Genomic DNA, 18,905 nt, shown 5'->3' with positions numbered 1-18,905 from the left:
TCTCCTTCTCTGAGCGGCCGCGTTTCCTCGAACCATTTCGATCGTCTTGATAAAGTTGGCAAATATTCCCTTACCCACCGTCGCCAAAACTCATCTAAGGCGTGCTGGATCTGGTTCCAGCTATTCCTCAAAGCCGCGCCTTCGCACATCGGATCCTTCACCGGCTGTTAAACCCCGCTCGAACTCATGAGTAAAAAATTAGTCGGCGTGAGTGATTCCTGATCGGCGCCTTCTAAAGGGATAAACGTAAGTGGGGAATTCACCATGTTAACATGGTCACCATCGATTCCTCGTCCAATTTGCGCTCCAACGGTATCGCTCCTAGCGCAGCTTTCACGGAACGCACCATCCTCTCCCACGAGCCTCCCATGCGGTGCCGCGGGGGGATTGAAACGCCACTGAGTATGAGCATCGGTGAACGTACTGGCCAGCTCCTTGTTGATGCTCAAATTTATTTCCTTCGTTAACTCACTGCTAGCTCCTTGGAAGTCCTCGGTACTAACACCATTTTTCGATGTAAAATTAAATTTGCAATCAAAAAGTACTTTAGTGGAATTTTGATAAAGTGCACCGTTTTCAAGTTAAAGCCATTTTTAGGTACATACCATACCAATCAGCTTAGAACACCATATGCGGTGCCCGTGCTGAAGAAGGTCAAGAAGGTTTTTCCATGTTGCTCGGTTCTGGGCTGCAGCTCGCCAGTCTCCTAGGTTGCAGATCTTTCTTAGGTCCGCCTCGATCTGATTTCCCCATCGTGCACGCTGTGCTCCTGCTCGTCGACCTGTGCCGCCATCCGGTCGCGTGCGATCAAAGAGCATCCTGACAGGATGGTCTTCGTCCATCCTCGCGACATGGCCGGCCCACCTGAGCCTCCCGATTCTCGCCAATGTGAGGATGGTCGGTTCCCCCAGCAGCGCGTGCAGTTCGTGGTTCATGCGCCTTCACCACTCGTTCTGAGCTGTACGTACTCCACCGTAGATCGATCGCAGCACCTTCCGTTCGAAAACTCCAAGGGCTCGTTCATCCTCTTGCCGCAGCGTCCAGGTCTCATGGCCATAGAGGGCAACCGGTCTAATCAGTGTCTTGTACAGGGTCAGCTTCGTGGCGCGTTGCACTCGATCAGATGTCAAGATTTTCCGTAATCCAAAGTAGGCGCGATTCGCGGAGTGGATACGAGTCCGGATCTCTAAGCTGGTGTCGTTGTCTGCCGTTACCAGCGATCCCAAGTACACGAATTCGCTCACCTCCTCCAGCACATCGCCATCCACAGCTAAAGGGCTGAGTCTTGGGGGGTCATCGTCCTTTGAGCCCCTCCCTTTCATGTACTTTGTTTTCGTCGTATTCATGGCCAATCCAATTCGTCTTGCTTGCGTCTTTAAGGCGGTGTAAACCCTTTTCACCGTCTCTAGGTCTCTCGCTATAATATAAATGTCGTCCGCATAAGCAAGAAGTTGGACTGTCCTGTTGCAAATCGTGCCTCTCGTGTCTATACCCGCTCTTCGCACAACTCACTCAAGTCCGATGTTGAACAGCGCATTGGATAAGCTGTCACCTTGTCGTAACCCTTGATGCGATTGGAAGGGGTCTGCTAGCTCCCCTACCAATCGCACGTGACACATCACACGATCCAAGGTAGCCTTGATCAGTCGAGTCAGTTTGTCCGGAAATCCCTTCTCGTGCATGATCTGCCATAGCTGTTCGCGGTCGACTCGTGCATGATCTGCCATAGCTGTTCGCGGTCGACTGTATCGTACGCTGCCTTGAAATCGATGAAGATGTGATGTGTGGGCACGTTGTACTCACGGCATTTCTCGAGGATCTGCCGGAGCGAGAAAATTTGGTCCGTGGTGGCTCGAGCACCAGTAAACCCCGCTTGATAGGGGCCCACGAACCTCCGTGCGTACGGTGTCAGCAGACGGCAGAGAATCTGGGAGAGGATTTTATAGGCCGCGTTGATAAGCGTGATGCCGCGGTAGTGCCACAGTCCAGCTTATCGCCTTTTTTGTAGATGGGACACACGACACCATCCATCCATTCTTCTGGTAGTTTCTCCTCCCTCCAGATCTTAGAAATCACCAAGTGGATCGCCCTCGCCAACTGCTCTCCTCCATATTTGAAGAGCTCACCGGGTAACCGATCTTTACCGGCGATCTCTTTCTTCACCGTCTCCAGATCAGGTGCCGGGAACTGTTGGTCAGCAGCGGGCGGTCCAAGTTGGGCTTCAAAGCCGTCTCCATGCGCTACATCGTCGTTGAGGTGCTCGTTGAAGAACTGCTGCCACCTGTTCAACACCTCGCTTTTGTCCATAAGAAGGTTTCCCTCGGCGTCCCGACAAGTGTTGGCTTGCGACGCATAGCCTTTGCGGGACCGGTTAACCTTCTCGTAGAACTTTCGCGTCTCGTTCTGCCGGAATAGCTGCTCCATTTCGGCGCGATCGCGATCTTCCAGCTGGCGCTTCTTGAGCTTGAAGACCGTTCTCTGCTGTTTCAGCGCTTGTTTGTATCTGGCCACGTTCTCATCAGTTGCAGCTCTCAGCTTCACCGCATAAGCTGCTTTCTTCTCGTCAAGACGCCTCGTCGAACCAGCGCTGCTTTCCACCTCGGACCGTACTACCTAGCGCGGCTTCAGAGGCACTGGCCGATGGCCGAGCATATTCTACCCGGCTAGCGCCGCGGGGAGGCCAGGGTATCGGAGTTACTGGACAAGAGGCTAATGGACCGCTTGGTGGGTCTATTTTTTTCCTGCGGTACTCGAAGTACCTATGGTACGCCATGTCCAGTCATTCGTCAACCATTTTTAGGTAACTTTTTTGAAAATAGTCGCAGTTTTTAATTTTTTTTAAATTAGTGCACATGCTTGCCCACTTCTGAAAAAAATAATTTGAAAAGCTGAGAAAATTCTCTATATTTTGCTTTTTTGAACTTTGTTGATACGACCCTTAGTTGCTGAGATATTGGCATGCAAGTGTGTAATCAACAAACAAACAACAAACCTTGAATGATATCCAAAAGAGGGCAATTTAAAATCGAAATAAGAAACCTTCAATTCCAAAAAATCCAAAATAGGTACACTTAAACTTAAAAAATCAAAAAACTCTTTCATTACTGAAAAAAACAGAAATTTTACAAATTCTAGAATTCAAAAATGGTTTCTTAAACTGTAGTAATTTCAAAATTTCGATAAAAAAATCGATATTCTAAAAATTTAAAAACTTATAATATTACAGAAATTCTTTACATCTTAAACCCAAAAAATATTAACCCTCTACTGCCCAAATTTTTTTTTTCGAAAATATTTATTTTTCCCGTGTTCAGGAGGTCATTTTGAGCAACTTTTGTTCTACGAAAAACTTTACTTCTCTTGTTTTATGTTTTTCTTGTTTCATTTTTAGTATTTTAATTTGCATTTATCTTGTTTAGTTTATGTTTGTTTTTGGTAGTATTTGGCCATCTAAAATAATTACATTTCTCCTATCTAATTTTTTCATGTTTTTACAGTCACTTTTTCAATTGTTTGCATGTTTTTCACATTTTCTGCCATAGAATCGCACCATCATCATTTAAATTGCAAAAAAATGCGTAAAGGCATAGTCTGGGACACTACAAAAATTACTGCATACTTCTTTTTACTGAAAATATAGGAAATGTTAGTAAAAAACACAGCCAAAGTTGACCCCTAAAAAAATGACATTTTTAAAAACATTGGCAAAGTCACATAAAACAAGTTAAACTTCCAACCCTGAAATTTTCTAAAATTTTAAGAGATTTTTTTTTGCTTTTTAAATATCAAAAATCGGTTGGAAAATTGATTTTTGGCGATTTTTTAGATCGAAGCCCGTCTAAAGGCGGGGTTAGGTTGTAGAGGGTTAAAACTACAAAAAAATCCTAGAATTCTTACTATTCGTAAAACTCTAAACAAAAAATCCAAGAATTTGAAAACATCATAGACATTTATTTCTGAAATCTCTAAAATTCCTAATGCACTGTAAATAACTTGAATTTCCTTTTTTTTATTTCCAAAATATCGAAAATACCAAAAAACCCAGATAACTAAAATTTATAAATTTTCACTATAATTCTTAAAACAAATTAAAACAAAATTCCAAAAAATCTAGCAATCTTAAAAAAAATTCAGGAATTCATCGAATTCCAACAAAATTTCAAAAATTCCTGAAACACTTAAAATTCAAATAAATACAGAAATGGCTTAAGGGCTAAGTGAAAGACCGAGCTCCGATTTTTGTCGTTTTGTGCTTGCTACATTTCGCTCTCCCCGCGCGCTGCTCTCTCTCTCTATTCTCTCTCGCCGTCTGCACCGTGCTGCCAGCATGGCGATAGGCATATTTTTGTGCCGCATGAACGTGATACCAATAATTATGCCGTTGATTCCATATTACTTCGGATGTAAAAATCTTCAATTATTATTTCAAGAACATTGTGAAGATTTTTGTATTCCAGTACTATAAATTATTACAAAAATATGTAAATACTTCAAAAAATCGTAAATTGTTCGAGAACTTGATTTTAATAGCAATGACCCCAAAGTTTTTGTTTGCATAATGTTTCATCAAGCGTTGGAAACATATTTCAAAAGCCATCTGAAGAGTTTTGTATTCAAATACTACAACATTTTACAAAAATGCGTAAATACAGTAAAAAACGTACATTCCCAAGTAACATTTTTTCCAGGAGTTCTACAAGAGCTCTTCAAGATAGCTACAGCATAGCAGTTTGGACCGCGGTAGGATAAAATTCTCTTCAAAACTTCTTCAGGAGTTTGGAAGAGTACTTGAAGAGAGTTTTATCCTACCGCGGTCCAAACTGCTATGCTGTAGCTATCTTGAAGAGCTCTTGTAGAACTCCTGAAAAAAAATGTTACTTGGGTTGTTCAAGAACCTGATTTTTATAGCAATGATTCCCAATGTTTTTGTTTGCATAATGTTTCATCAAGCGTTGGAATCATATTTCAAAAGCAATCTGAAGAGTTTTGTATTCAAGTACTACAAAATATTACAAAAATACGTAAAATACAGTAAAATTCAAACATTGTTCTAGAATTCAACTCTTATCGTGACGGCCCCAACAGTTTGTAGTGGCAATATGTTTCCTCAAGTATTAGATACATATTTCTGAAATAATCTGAAGAGTTTTGTATTCAAGCACTACAAAATTTTACAAAAATAAATAAATTGTTCGCTCCTCACATTGTCTTGGCGTTCTCGATTACGAGATTCCTACTCGAAACTAGGTGTCAAAAGGCTTGGTTGTTGAGGCAATTGCAAACCGCTTTTTACACCTTAGCTTCCATCCACCCGGAATTCGAACTTACAACCTTTGTATTATGAGTTCAACAGCCTACCAGCGACTCCATTGAGACAGGACCCACGGAGACGAATTCTACACCTGGACTGAGCTAACGACCTTACCTCCAAGTTAGACCGGGGCCAACATTTACTTCCCCGTCCAACGGAAGGCGTGACCGGGATGTCATCTGGGATCGAACCAAGGCCGACTGGGTGAGAGGCAACCACGCTTATCCCTACACCACGGTCCCGGCGAAATTTTACAAAAATACGTAAAAACAGTGAAAATCCTAAAGTACGTACTGTATGTGTGATTGATTTTTATAGCAATGACCCCCAAAGTTTTTGGTTGCCTAATGTTTCATCAAGTGTTGGAAACATATTTCAAAAGCAATCTGTTTTGTATTCAAATACTACAAAATATTACAAAAATACGTAAAATATAATAAAAATTAAACATTGTTCTAGAATTCGACTTTTAAAGTGACGACCCTCATAGCTTTTAGTTGCAAAATGTTTCATCAAGTATTAGATACATATTTCTAAAAAAAAAAAAAAAAACTGCTGAGTTTTTTTATTCAAGTGCTATAAATTATTACAAAACAGTGTTCTTGAACTCAATTTTTATCGTGATGATTTCCACATTTTTTTATTCGAGCATGTTTCTTCAAATGTTTGCAACATATTTCTAGAATAATCTGAATAGTTTTGTAATCAAGTACTACAAAATATTACAAAAATACGTAATTACAGTAAAAATCGTACATTGTTCGAAAACCTGATTTGTATGGCAATGACTCCAAAATTTTTTGGATTCAAAATGTTTCCTCAAGTGTTAGAAACATATTCCTAAAATAAATTGAAGAGTGTTGTAATCAAGTTCAACAAAAATATCGAATTTATCTTTATGAGCCCAACAGTTTTTGGTTGCAAAATGTTTCATCTAGTGTTGGAAACATATTTCTAAAACAATCTGAAGAGTTTTGTACTGAAATACTTTAAATTATAACAAAAATACGTAAAATACATAAAATTCCGAAATTGTTCTAGTACTAAAATTTTATCGCAATGATCTTTTATTGAAACATGTTTCTTCAAATGTGGGCATCATATTTTAAAAAATCCGAAGAGTTTTGTTATCAAGTACTACAAAATATTACAAAAAAATTCAAAAATATAATAAAATTCAAACATTGTTCAAGAATTCGACTTTTATCGTGACGACCCCCAAAAATTCTATTGCAAAATGTTTCATCAAGTATTGGAAACATATTTCTGAAATTATGTGAAGAGTTTTGTATTCAAGTACTACAAATTATTAAAAATATGCAAAAATACAGAAAACAATCAAATTTCATTCTACAATTCGACAATTCTAAACAACCCTACAATACGATGATCTCCACATTATTTTATTGGAGCTTATTTTTCAAATGTTTGCAACATATTTCTAAAATATTCTGAAAAGTGTTGTATTCAAGTAATACAAAATATTAAAAAAATACGTAAATATAGTGAAAATCGTACATTGTTCGAGAACCTGATTTTAAAGCAATGACCGCCAATGTTTTTGATTGCAAAATATTTCAACAAGTGTTGGAAACGCATTTTAAAATAATCAAATAATAAAAATAATACAAAAATACATAAAAACAACAAAAATCAAACATTTTCTAGAATTCATCTTTTATGGTGGAGACCCCCACAGTTTTTAGTTGCAAAATGTGTCAGCAAGTATAAGATATATATTCCTGAACAAAAAAAACTGTAAGTTTTGTATTCGAGTACTATAACTTATTACAAAACATTGTTCTAGAACTCAATTTTTATCGCGATATTTAAGAACTATAAATTGTTCCAAAAATACGAAAATACAGTAAAAGACCAAACATTGTTCAAGATCTCGATTTTTAATCGTAATTAACTCCACAATTTTTGGTTGGAATATATTTTTAAATGTTTGCAACGTATTTCCCAAGTAAAGATTTTTTTATTCTTTTCTACAATGTTTAACTCACTGAGGTATAAACATATTTTTCAACTATTTATTATTGTGGGCTGGATTAGAGATCAAAGATATATTTCTAACAACATATTAAGAAATATCTGATTTTTTTCAAATTTCTCGATAATATCAGTGAAATATCGGGAAAATCTAAATAATGGCTGAAAATTTATAGTTGGCTTCCTTATCCCAAAAAGAGTTATTCTCTACGAAATCAGCCGATTTCGACCTTTTTTTGTATTTTTTTATTTGACTCAAACTTTGTGGAGACCTTCACTATGACCAAAGATGCTATTTTGTGTCATTGGTTCTCCCATGCAAGACCCCATACAATTTTGGCAGCTGTCTGTACTAATATTTAAAAAATCTGTAACTTTTAAGTGAATTTTCTGATCAATTTGGTGTCTTCGGCAAAGTTGTAGGTTGACGACTATTAAGAAAAAATTGATACACGGAAAAATCGCCGATTTTTTCACAAAAATTAGGCTGGTATAAATTTTATTTAAAGTTTTTGTCCCCCTTCAATGTTAGCCGGAAAAATCAGGGGCGAAAAAATATTTTTCAAAAAACTTCAATATTTTTATGAAAATTTAAGTTCAATTAGTTAAAATAAATTTAAAATGAATTCCCTGCGTTTAGAATCATTTTTAGCATGTTTGGGTTGATTTAAAATCTTTTGAATTTTGAAAATTTTCGATGTCTACTATCGCTCAAGTTTTTTTTTTCGCTAAAATTTTTGTTTTCGTCAAATTTTACATTTTTAGAAAACTTTTATTGCAAAACAATTGAACTAGTGTAAAAGACATTTTAAAACACTTTTTCGATGCAAATGTTGAAACTATGGCAAGTTATTTTAGTATTTATATTTTTTTATTTTTTGCCCCCTCGACTCTGGGCAGAGCCGAGGGACAAAAACTTTCAAAAATATTTGCATCGGCCTTAAAAGTCCCAAAAAATGTATTTTTAGATTTTCGAGAATTGATATGTTTTAGGAGACAAAAACTGCAACTTTTGAGTCATAGAGAAGTATGGTTAAAAAAATTGCCGCCCAGTTATACATTTTTGGAAAATAATAATTTTAGAAAAAATCGAATTTTATACAAAAAAAAATGACCTGATTCATTATGTAAAATTGAATTCGCAATCTAAAAGTACATCACAATTTTTTTATAAAGGGCTCCGTTTTCAATATAGCCACCGAAAGTTTGATTTTAGCGAAATATTTGAAGTCTCGATTTTTAAAAACAGTGATCATGATCTCAAAATCGAAAGCATTTTGCATGAATTGTCCGTTCAAAAATGGAATGTATATATTTGAAAATCCATATCTTGGAAAGGATGTCGTTGTTTGTTGGTTTATTTGAGGTAATTTTAACCTTCTTGGTCAGTTTTTGCCTATCTCAGTAAGAATTGTTTAAATGATACAAAGTCTCGAGCAAAGTTGTAAGTTATGAAAAAGAGAGTATAGTAAAATTGTAAAACTCAAAAATAAATACTAAACTTACATAAAATAATTATTTTTTGCAAAACAAAACATTCAACAAAAAAAATCGCTAATGCTATGATATTTTGAAAACTAAAGATTGCAAAACATATGGGCAGTCGAAAAATGCATTTTAAAACCCTTTTTTCATTCAAATGTTATAACCATGGCTTGCAATTTTTTTTTTCAATTTTTTTTATTTGTTTGGCCCGATTTTGGCCAGAGTCGAGGGACATAAACTTCAAAAAATATTTGCAACGGCTTAATAAGATACAAAATGCCTTTTTGGTCAAATCCTCGCAATGTTCAGTCAATACAAAAAAAAATATGAAAATCACAACTTTATAATATCAGTCGATTTTGTAAAGAATTGCTCTTATACATAATCAAAATTATTGTACAACATAACAATACAACATTTACGAGTGTAAAACATTTTACTACGGTTCAAGGTTTATTTTTTTTTCATTGCTATGACCTAAACCTTCTCAATAGAATACAGATCTTCTCAATAAAACTTACTAAAGCTACCTGAAACATTCCACCTTCATACTCCTTGATAAAGGAAGCCATTGATCTGGTTGATCTTCTTCTCTGAATTCCGAAAAGTTAGCAGTTGTTCTAGAACTTCTCAACAGAGAGTTGGTAGATGTCCTAGAACTTCTCAATAGACCATAAATCTACCCAGTGTAGGTCACTGAAGCTACGTGAAGGTGTTCCAACTTCATAGTTATTGATATAAGCAGCCATTGATCAGGTTGACCTTCATATCTGAACTCCGTAGAGTTGGTAGATGTCCTAGAGCTATTCAACAGACCATGGATCTACCCACTGTAACTCACTGAAGCTACCTGAAGATGTTCCAACTTCATAGTTATTGATATAAGCAGCCATTGATCAGGTTGACCTTCATCTCTGAACTCCGTAGAGTTGGTAGATGTCCTAGAACTATTCAACAGACCATGGATCTACCGACTGTAACTCACTGAAGCAACCTGAAGATGTTCCAACTTCATAGTTATTGATATAAGCAGCCATTGATCAGGTTGACCTTCATCTCTGAACTCCGTAGAGTTGGTAGATGTCCTAGAGCTATTCAACAGACCATGGATCTACCCACTGTAACTCACTGAAGCTACCTGAAGATGTTCCAACTTCATAGTTATTGATATAAGCAGCCATTGATCAGGTTGACCTTCATCTCTGAACTCCGTAGAGTTGGTAGATGTCCTAGAGCTATTCAACAGACCATGGATCTACCCATTGTAACTCACTGAAGCAACCTGAAGATGTTCCAACTTCATAGTTATTGATATAAGTATCCATTGATCAGGTTGACCTTCATCTCTGAACTCCGTAGAGTTGGTAGATGTCCTAGAGCTATTCAACAGACCATGGATCTACCCACTGTAACTCACTGAAGCTACCTGAAGATGTTCCAACTTCATAGTTATTGATATAAGTAGCCATTGATCAGGTTGACCTTCATCTCTGAACTCCGTAGAGTTGGTAGATGTCCTAGAGCTATTCAACAGACCATGGATCTACCCACTGTAACTCACTGAAGCTACCTGAAGATGTCCCAACTTCATAGTTATTGATATAAGCAGCCATTGATCAGGTTGACCTTCATATCTGAACTCCGTAGAGTTGGTAGATGTCCTAGAACTTCTCAACAGACCGTAGATCTACCACCAACTCACTGTAACCTCAGAAAAAAAACCTACCTGATATTTCTAAATTAAAAAAAAAATTATAAAGTTTTAAAAAGTCTTTAAAAAATGTAAAGAAAATATTCTGGCACCACTGCAAACGAACTGTCAGCACGCGAGCTCGAGACAAAATGAGAGAGTAGAATTCTGCGCGAATTTGTTTATGTTTTCGATTTTTTTTGGGAAAAAGATAACCACTCAATTATTTTACTACTAAAGTATGGCTTTATATATATCAAATTGCAGGTAATTGTCTCGACTACAAACTGTCGAGCTTAGATTTTTCAAAAACGCTTTCATTTTTTATAAAAGTTGGGAGGAAAATGAGGCAATTTTCAAGGTGTTTTAGTACCTTTTACTAAAAAGATAACCACTCAGGCTAGACTTAACCAATCAAGCTCATATTTAACCAGTAGGTGCGTAAGAATGTTGGCTACAAAATGTCGGGTCGGTTTGTTGAGAAAATGTATCGTTTTCGAGATATTTCAATTTTACTGAAAAAACTCCCAGCTGGTTCTCTTAGCCCTTAAATGCTATAGTTCAAAAAATTCTTCAAATTCTGATATTCTAAAAATTCTTGAAATTTTTAAAATTTCAGAAGTTATTAAATTCCAGCAATTACTATTTTTTTCAATCCCAAAAATTCCTAAGAACTCTAAAATTCCTGAAGTTCTGAAAATTCCAAACATTTTTTTTTAATTTGTATTACAGAAATTCCTAAAATGCATTAATTTCAAAAATTTCCTAAAATTCCCAAAATTTCTAAAATGTTGTGGAATTTCCAAAAATTCTTAAAGTTCTTGAAACATTCTTAAATTTTTTAAAAGAAAATGAAATGAAACCATGCAAATTTTGATATAACTTTTTTGTAATGTTTGGAATTGAAGTTGTTTCAAGAATTTTTGAGATTTTAAGAATTTTAAAGATTTTAGAAATGAAAAGAAAACTTATAAATATTGGAATGTTGAATGAATTCCAGGATTTTTCATGAAAAATATAATTGTTATAAAATTCCAGATATTTAGAATTAAAAAATTTATTTAATAAATTCTGTTTTTTCTAACTCCATAAGTTTTAGAAACTTAAGAAATTTTAGAATTTTCTGAATAATGAGAATTTTCGGATTTCAGAAATTCTTAAAATCCCTCGAACTCATCCATTCCATTCGAGAAATAAATCAATGTAAAATACCATAAACTCTTAATTTCAGATTTTTTTTTTAAATTTTGAAGTTCTGAAAGCTTTTGAAATTCTTTATACTTTCATAAATATTCAAATTACATAATCTTAAAGTTTATAAAATTCTAAAAATTCATAAAATATATTAAAAACAAGCTCTTCCCGGCAAACTTCGTCCTGCCCTTGTTTGGTTTCCTGACGTTTCTTGCTTGTTCGCTAATTCAGCCTCCTGTGATCTAAGTTTGAGTTTACGTAACTTTTCCCATGCAATCCACAGATTTTCCGGAATCGGTTCCAGAGTGGCCAAAGTTGTAACTTTTTGGCGTAAGAACCTTCCTTGAGCTTATACGAACCCAACGCAACAAAAATCACCTCGATCCGACGCTCCGTATTGAACTGATTCGCGTTCGAACAAAACCGTCGAAATTTTTTATATATATAGAAGATAGATTAGGGTGCCCAGAATATGGGACTTTTTCTCAAAACCTCGCTCCACAAGCTGAATATTGTTCCTTGAGCTATTTCAGGACTCTGGGCCAAATATGAGCAAAATCGGTCAACATTTACCCATTGATACTCGAAGGTGAAGTTTGTATGGAAAAAATTGAAAAAATGTATGGAAAACCCAACTTTTTCACGGTTTGGTTTCCACGGTGCGCTACTTTCATCCAAATATTCCCAAAAGTGAGATTCTCATTGGAAATTTAATGCTCTACAACTTTGTAGAACATACCAAAGCTGTAAAACTTGATCCTGAAAAGTTATTAGCGATTTAAAAAAGTCATTTTTGTATGAAAAACATTTTTTTCACCAACTTTAGGCTCGGGTATCAATGGGTTAATCTCAACCAATTTCGCTCAAAATTTACACAGATGCTTAAAATTACCCAAAAAACTGTTTTCCGCTTGTGGAGCAGGGGGTCATTTTTTCTGGGCACCCTAATATAGATAGATTTAAATGTATTAAAATTCCAGAAAAAAAATTTTTATCTTCTTTATGTTCCAATATTACAAACATACCAAGAATTGTTGCTTAAATTTCAAATTCCATAAACTATAAAAAAAAATTTAGGGATTATAATCGGTCGTACTATAGTATGCGTGCGTACTAACGCGGTGTTGTACTTCGGCCGGTCCGTCGAATTTACTCGCGAATCCGTGGTTATCCGGTTTACCGCAACGTGAAGTTCCCGTCAGCAGGTGTTGGAACCTGCAGTGAAGCGGTGCAAAACAAAATCCGCGTCCAGCGATCGCGAAATCGCCAATATTTCGCACGAAAAAATTGGTCGGTCTTGCGGTTCAGATCTGGCCAAACAAGTGAACAATAAAGTGCTCCCCGGCAACAAGAAGCTCGTCGTCGTCGTCGTCGTCTACGTTCCTTCGCATCGCGGTAGTGTTGTGTGATCGTACCGTCGTCGTCACGAAAGGTCTGCGTGTGGTGTTGCTTGGAAGTGTGGAAGAGTTTTGGAAGGCGCACAGTGGGTCGGAGTGAAGACAAAAAGATAAAAAAAAATCGGCAAAAAGTTTTTTATTGTAAAAATTAAAAAGAAAATTAAAGGGAAAGTGAACGCAAGTGCCGTGCACCAAAGCCCCCCCCCCCCCTCCGTATCCTGTTTTTGGGTGGCTGTACCCCAGGTTAGGGGCGGCCCAAAACAACGTGGGGTTTCGACTCCCTTTCCCCGTGAGCGGCTGTTCCCAGGTTAGGGGCGGCTCTGAAGAGGTGAGCGACCCCTCCCCCCCCCCTTCGAGCGTCTGTTCCCCAGGTTAGGGGCGGCTCGAAGAAACTGGTGTCTGGCTCCATAGTCGAGGTAAGCATCTGTTCTCCATGTTAGGGGCGGCTTACAGCGGATAAAGTTCAGACCCCCCCCCCTCGAGCGGCTGTTCCCCAGGTTAGGGGCGGCTCGAAACAAAGCAGCGGATAAGGATGGTATCGGTGCTGAACTCATCAAGATGGGCCCGGACAAGCTGGCGGCCTGTCTACACCGGCTGATAGTCAAGGTCTGGGACACAGAACAGCTACCGGAGGAGTGGAAAGAGGGAGTAATATGCCCGATTTACAAGAAGGGGGACAAGTTGGAATGTGAGAACTATCGAGCTATCACCATTCTCGACGCGGCCTACAAAGTGCTGTCTCAGATCATTTTCTGTCGTCTGTCGGAGCGAGCAAAGGATTTCGTTGGGACGTACCAAGCCGGTTTTGTGGAGGGGAAATCGACGACGGACCAAATCTTTTTGCTACGCCAAATCCTCCAAAAATGTCGCGAGTACCAGATCCCGACGCACCACCTGTTCATCGATTCCAAAGCCGCGTACGACTCGGTCGATCGCGAAGAGCTATGGAAGATCATGTACGAGAACAGCTTTCCCGGGAAGCTGATCAGACTGGTGAAATCGACGATGGACGGGGCGCGGTGCAGCGTGAAGATTTCGGGAGCGATGTCCAACCCGATCGAATCGCGCAAGGGACTGCGACAAGGCGACGGTATCTCCGGCCTCTGTTTCAACATTGGGCTTGAAGGTGTTATGAGGCGGGCGGGCTTCAACATGCGGGGCACGATTATCAACCGATCCAGCCAGTTCATCTGCTATGCCGACGACATGGACATTGTCGGCAGAACGTTCGAGGAGGTGGCCAGGCGGTACACCGAATTGAAGCGGGAAGCGGATAAGGTTGGATTGAAGGTAAATGTTGCGAAGACGAATTATCTGCTGGCAGGAGGAACCGAGTCCCTTAGGGCTCGCATAGGACCGAGCGTGACGATCGACGGCGACGAGTTCGAGGTTGTGGAGGAGTTTGTGTACCTCGGATCGTTGGTTACGTCGGACAACAACTGCAGCAGAGAAATTCGGAGGCGCATCATCACCGGTAGTCGTGCCTACTACGGACTCCACAAGACCTTACGGTCTGGTCACCTTTCCCGGCGTACAAAGTGTACCATGTACGAAACGCTGATAAGACCCGTCGTCCTCTACGGGCACGAGACGTGGACGATGCTTGAGGAGGACCTGCAAGCGCTTGAAGTTTTCGAGCGACAAGTGCTTAGGACGATCTTTGGCGACGTGCGTGAGAACACTGAATGGAGGAGAAGGATGAACCACGAGCTGACGCAACTCTACGTCAAGCCAAGTATTCGGAAGGTCGCCAAGGCTGGCCGAATCCGGTGGGCCGGACACGTCGCAAGAATGCCGGACGCGCTGGATGCGTGCCAACCGAACAAGACTATCAATCCGGTGAAGTTGGTGTTTAATTCGGAGCCGGCTGGAACGCGGCGGAGGGGGGCGCAACGTGCATGGTGGTTGAACCAAGTGTAGGAAGATCTGGAGACAGCTCATGACCCGGAGGTTGTACGAGCAGTAAAAGTAAAAGTAAGTAAGTAAGTAATTAAATTGGGTCCTAAAATGAAGCTTAGATTGCTGATGTTATTGTTCACAGCGATAAAGCTTATTTTTCTGAGTACAATGACCCTTTGTACGACCACAAAGAGTTTAAAATGGATTTTTAAATCAATTTTGAAAAATTAACCTCGCGGTCCTTCTTGACAGAAAAGCTCCTTGACAGCTCGTTCCAAGGGGACCATAGTTGATCCATCGAAAAAATGTTGTCTAGTCAATATTTTTTTTTTGCATTAAAATGGAAAAAAGTGATCAGAAATGGTTTTTAATCGTGTTTTTTACCGTTGTACATAAAAATTGGCATAGGGTTTTAGTACCCAATTAACTAATTCCCAAAAATAAAATAAAAATTCGAAATTCCTACAATTATTATTAATTATTACTTTATTGAATAGAAATTAAGAAATTTTTGGAATTTCACAATTTTGTTTTTTATTTGATAGGATTTCAGAGATTAGGAAATTATATCTATTTTAGGAATTTAAAGAATTATATGTCTTTGAAGTACCATTAAAGATTTTTTGAATTTTCAGGAATTTCCTAATATTAAGAGAAATATTAAGAGATTTAAGAATGTCAAAAATTTCATAAATATTATAAATTTTAGATTTTTTTAAATTTCAGGATGTTCATATATTTAAAAAAAGATTTTAAGAGGTTTATGAATTTTTTGAATGTTTGTTTTTTTTGCTATTATAGTTTTTGATTTTTTGACATTCAATTGCTGCTCATTAAAAGCGTTTTCAACTGAAATCGAGTGATAATCAGCTCAATATGAAGTGAGCTAGCAAGTTGCTATCAATAGTTTTGCCAAATTGTAGTTGAAATAGTGAAAATCAGCTGGATAGAGTTAGGAGCGAGCGATCAACCTGCCAAACATACGAGAATTTCCCCTAATTGGAATTCTAATAGAGTTATGAATAAAATTCTGCTAAAACGCTTGACCAAAACCACAACTGATAGAATTGTTTTTTTTTTGATGTCTTGAATTTCTCAAATTTTATATAGAATTTTTAAATTTATTGGAATTTTTGCTTGGTTATTTTTTAACATTTGTTTTTTATTTAATTTCTGCTTTGAATACTTCGCCCAATCGAGTTGATAAGACAATTTAATTCCGTTCATCATAATGCTTTGTCCCGGGACCATAATTGAATGGTCCATCCCGACTGTGTCCACGGCGGGTGATCGCGCGAGAGATCAATTCACAATTTTACCAGCCTAAATGTGATCCACAAATAAATGTAATTTTGTCCCTGTCTGTCCCTGGCCCATCTCTGATGAGAGCCAGTGATCACCTCGCTCTTTTTGAACTCACCCCGGTTCGCATCCCATGTACTGTCCCCTTTAGAGTTTAGTTAGAAATAAACTGCCGACTACGCCAGACGGTTACGCGTTTCAAAATAAACGGTTTTCTGTTCGCGCAATAAAATTGTTTTTAGTTCGCGTAGTTTAAAAAACGGTGTTTTACTGCGTCCGAAATCTCCCGAACCGACCACACGCGCGAACATTTGGTCCTTCGAACCGGATCCGAAGGATCCGGTCTGGCCAGGTTCGGGACACTTCGCGAAACGGACAGTTCAGTGCGAAGTGTAGGCCGGCTCGCGAAGAGCGGCCTGAAGTGAACGGTGCAGAAGCGCGCCTGGACAGTTTTGGTGCGCGTGAACCAACGGACAAAAAGTGCACGGGAAATCCATGAAAAAGTGTTTAATCAGTGCTAAACGGTTTATAATTAGTGTCCGAAATTCCCGAACCGACCACACGCGCGAACATTTGGTCCTTCGAACCGGGGCTGCTGCTGGCGCATCTGTACGAGAAAGTGGCCAACGCCATCAACTTCCGAGGCAAAGCGTTCTTCTGGACGGATTCCATGATCGTACGCTGCTGGCTTGCGTCACTGCCGTCCAGATGGAACCAGTTCGTGGCCAACCGTGTGTCCGAGATTCAACATCTGACGGAGAGCGGTTCTTGGGACCATGTGCCCGGAATAGAGAACCCAGCTGACATAATTTCTCGCGGCATGACACCGATGCAGCTGCAGTACTCAAAGCTTTGGTTCAACGGTCCTGATTGGCTAAGTCTCGACCACCAGCACTGGCCGCACGCTCAAGTGCCGAACGCAGCAGACTTCGACCACGAAGAACTGGAGGAACACAATGCTGTCGCTGCAGTTGCACATGACGCCGAGCCCTGCAGACTGTTCACAGCGAATTCGTCGTACACCGTGACAATACGGACGACCGCTGTAATCTGCCGCTTCTGTTTCAACAGCCGTGCGGCGAACAAGCACTGTCGCAGAGTTGGTCCGTTGACGGCTGGAGAGCTCGAGGTCGCTTTGAAGAAGCTGGTGCGCCTCGCTCAACGAGAATGCTTCCCGGAAGAGTACGATGCTTTGTCCAGAGATCGCGCGATTCCAAGTAACTCCCGCATCGCTGCGCTGAACCCAAGAATCATCGATGGAATCCTGTGCGTCGGCGGCCGGTTGCAGCACGCCGCAGTCTCGGACAATCGGAAGCATCCGTACATTCTCGACCATTGTCATCCGTTCACGAAGCTTATCGTCACACACTATCACGAGACCATGTTTCACGCTGGACAACAACTGTTGATCTCTGCTGTGCGTGAGCGTTTCTGGCCGATCAACATCCGCAACCTCGTTCGCGAGGTGATCCACAAGTGTGTCGATTGCTTCCGTGTCAAGCCGAAGGTTCTGGACCAGCTCATGGCGGATCTGCCGCCCGAACGAGTCACTCCGTGCACACCGTTCGCACGAGTCGGAGTTGACTACTGCGGACCTTTTCAGGTCGCGTACCCGCAGCGCCGAGCTCGCCCAGTGAAGTGCTTCGTTGCCATCTTCGTCTGCCTGGTCACCAAAGCTGTTCACCTAGAACTAGCAGCAGACCTAACGACGCAGGCATTTCTGGCGGCCCTCAAACGGTTCACTGCCCGGCGTGGCAAACCGAAGCTGGTCATGTGCGACAACGCCAAGAACTTCGTCGGCGCAAGACGTGAGCTGAACGAACTCGCCAAGCTGTTCCTAAGTCAGCAGTTCGAAGAGGAGATTATCCGCGAAATAGCGAACGACAACATCGAGTTCAAGTTTATTCCCGCTCGCTCGCCGAACTTCGGCGGCCTCTGGGAGTCCGCGGTGAAGAGCTTCAAGTTGCTGTTCAAACGTACGATCGGGCTGCACACCCTGCTGTACGACGAGTTCCAGACTGTGCTGGTCCAGATCGAAGCGATCCTCAACTCGCGACCGCTCACGCCGCTCAGCAACGACCCCGCAGACTTCGAAGCGCTGACCCCAGGACACTTCCTGATCCAGCGTCCACTCACTGCGATTCCAGAACCAAACCTCGACCACATTCCCGAGAACAGACTGTCGGCCTGGCAAACCGTCCAGCGGTACACGCAACAGCTCTGGAAGAAGTGGTCCAACCTTTACCTGTCGGACCTGCACAACCGCACGAAGTGGACTAAGCAGAAAGACAACGTCGCAGTCGGAACCATCGTCCTGCTGAAGGACGAGAACCTCCCGCCGTTGAAGTGGCAGCTCGGACGCGTTTCCGATATCCACCCGGGAGCTGACGGCAATATCCGTGTCGTCACGGTGCGCACAAAGGACGGTAGCTATCAGCGGGCGATCTCTAAGATCTGCATTCTGCCGATCCGTGACAACCTTTCTACCGCGCAAGGGGAGAACTAGGACTCCTCCAACGGCGGAGGTCGAAAGGCCTCCGCACACCAGTTAAGTTATGTGTTGTTTTGAATTTCAAAAAGTTCACCGAATCTTTTTCCTCCAGAGTCGCCACCCTGTCTGCGCCCAGACCTG

At 40.3% G+C, this 18,905-nt stretch overlaps 1 protein-coding gene across 1 annotated transcript; it reads left to right on the top strand.

Moving 5' to 3' along the window:
• Positions 1-272: 272 nt before the first annotated feature.
• Positions 273-18,779, top strand: LOC119766216. The gene is made up of 2 exons (XM_038250655.1): positions 273-420; positions 16,810-18,779. The coding sequence occupies exons 1-2, from the start codon at positions 273-275 to the stop codon at positions 18,777-18,779; spliced, it is 2,118 nt and encodes a 705-aa protein (XP_038106583.1).
• The last annotated feature ends 126 nt before the right edge of the window (positions 18,780-18,905 follow it).

Source organism: Culex quinquefasciatus, chromosome 2, assembly GCF_015732765.1.
Source record: "Culex quinquefasciatus strain JHB chromosome 2, VPISU_Cqui_1.0_pri_paternal, whole genome shotgun sequence".
In the NCBI taxonomy this organism is placed as follows: Eukaryota; Metazoa; Arthropoda; class Insecta; order Diptera; family Culicidae; genus Culex; species Culex quinquefasciatus.
This window is presented reverse-complemented; position numbering and strand designations above follow the sequence as displayed.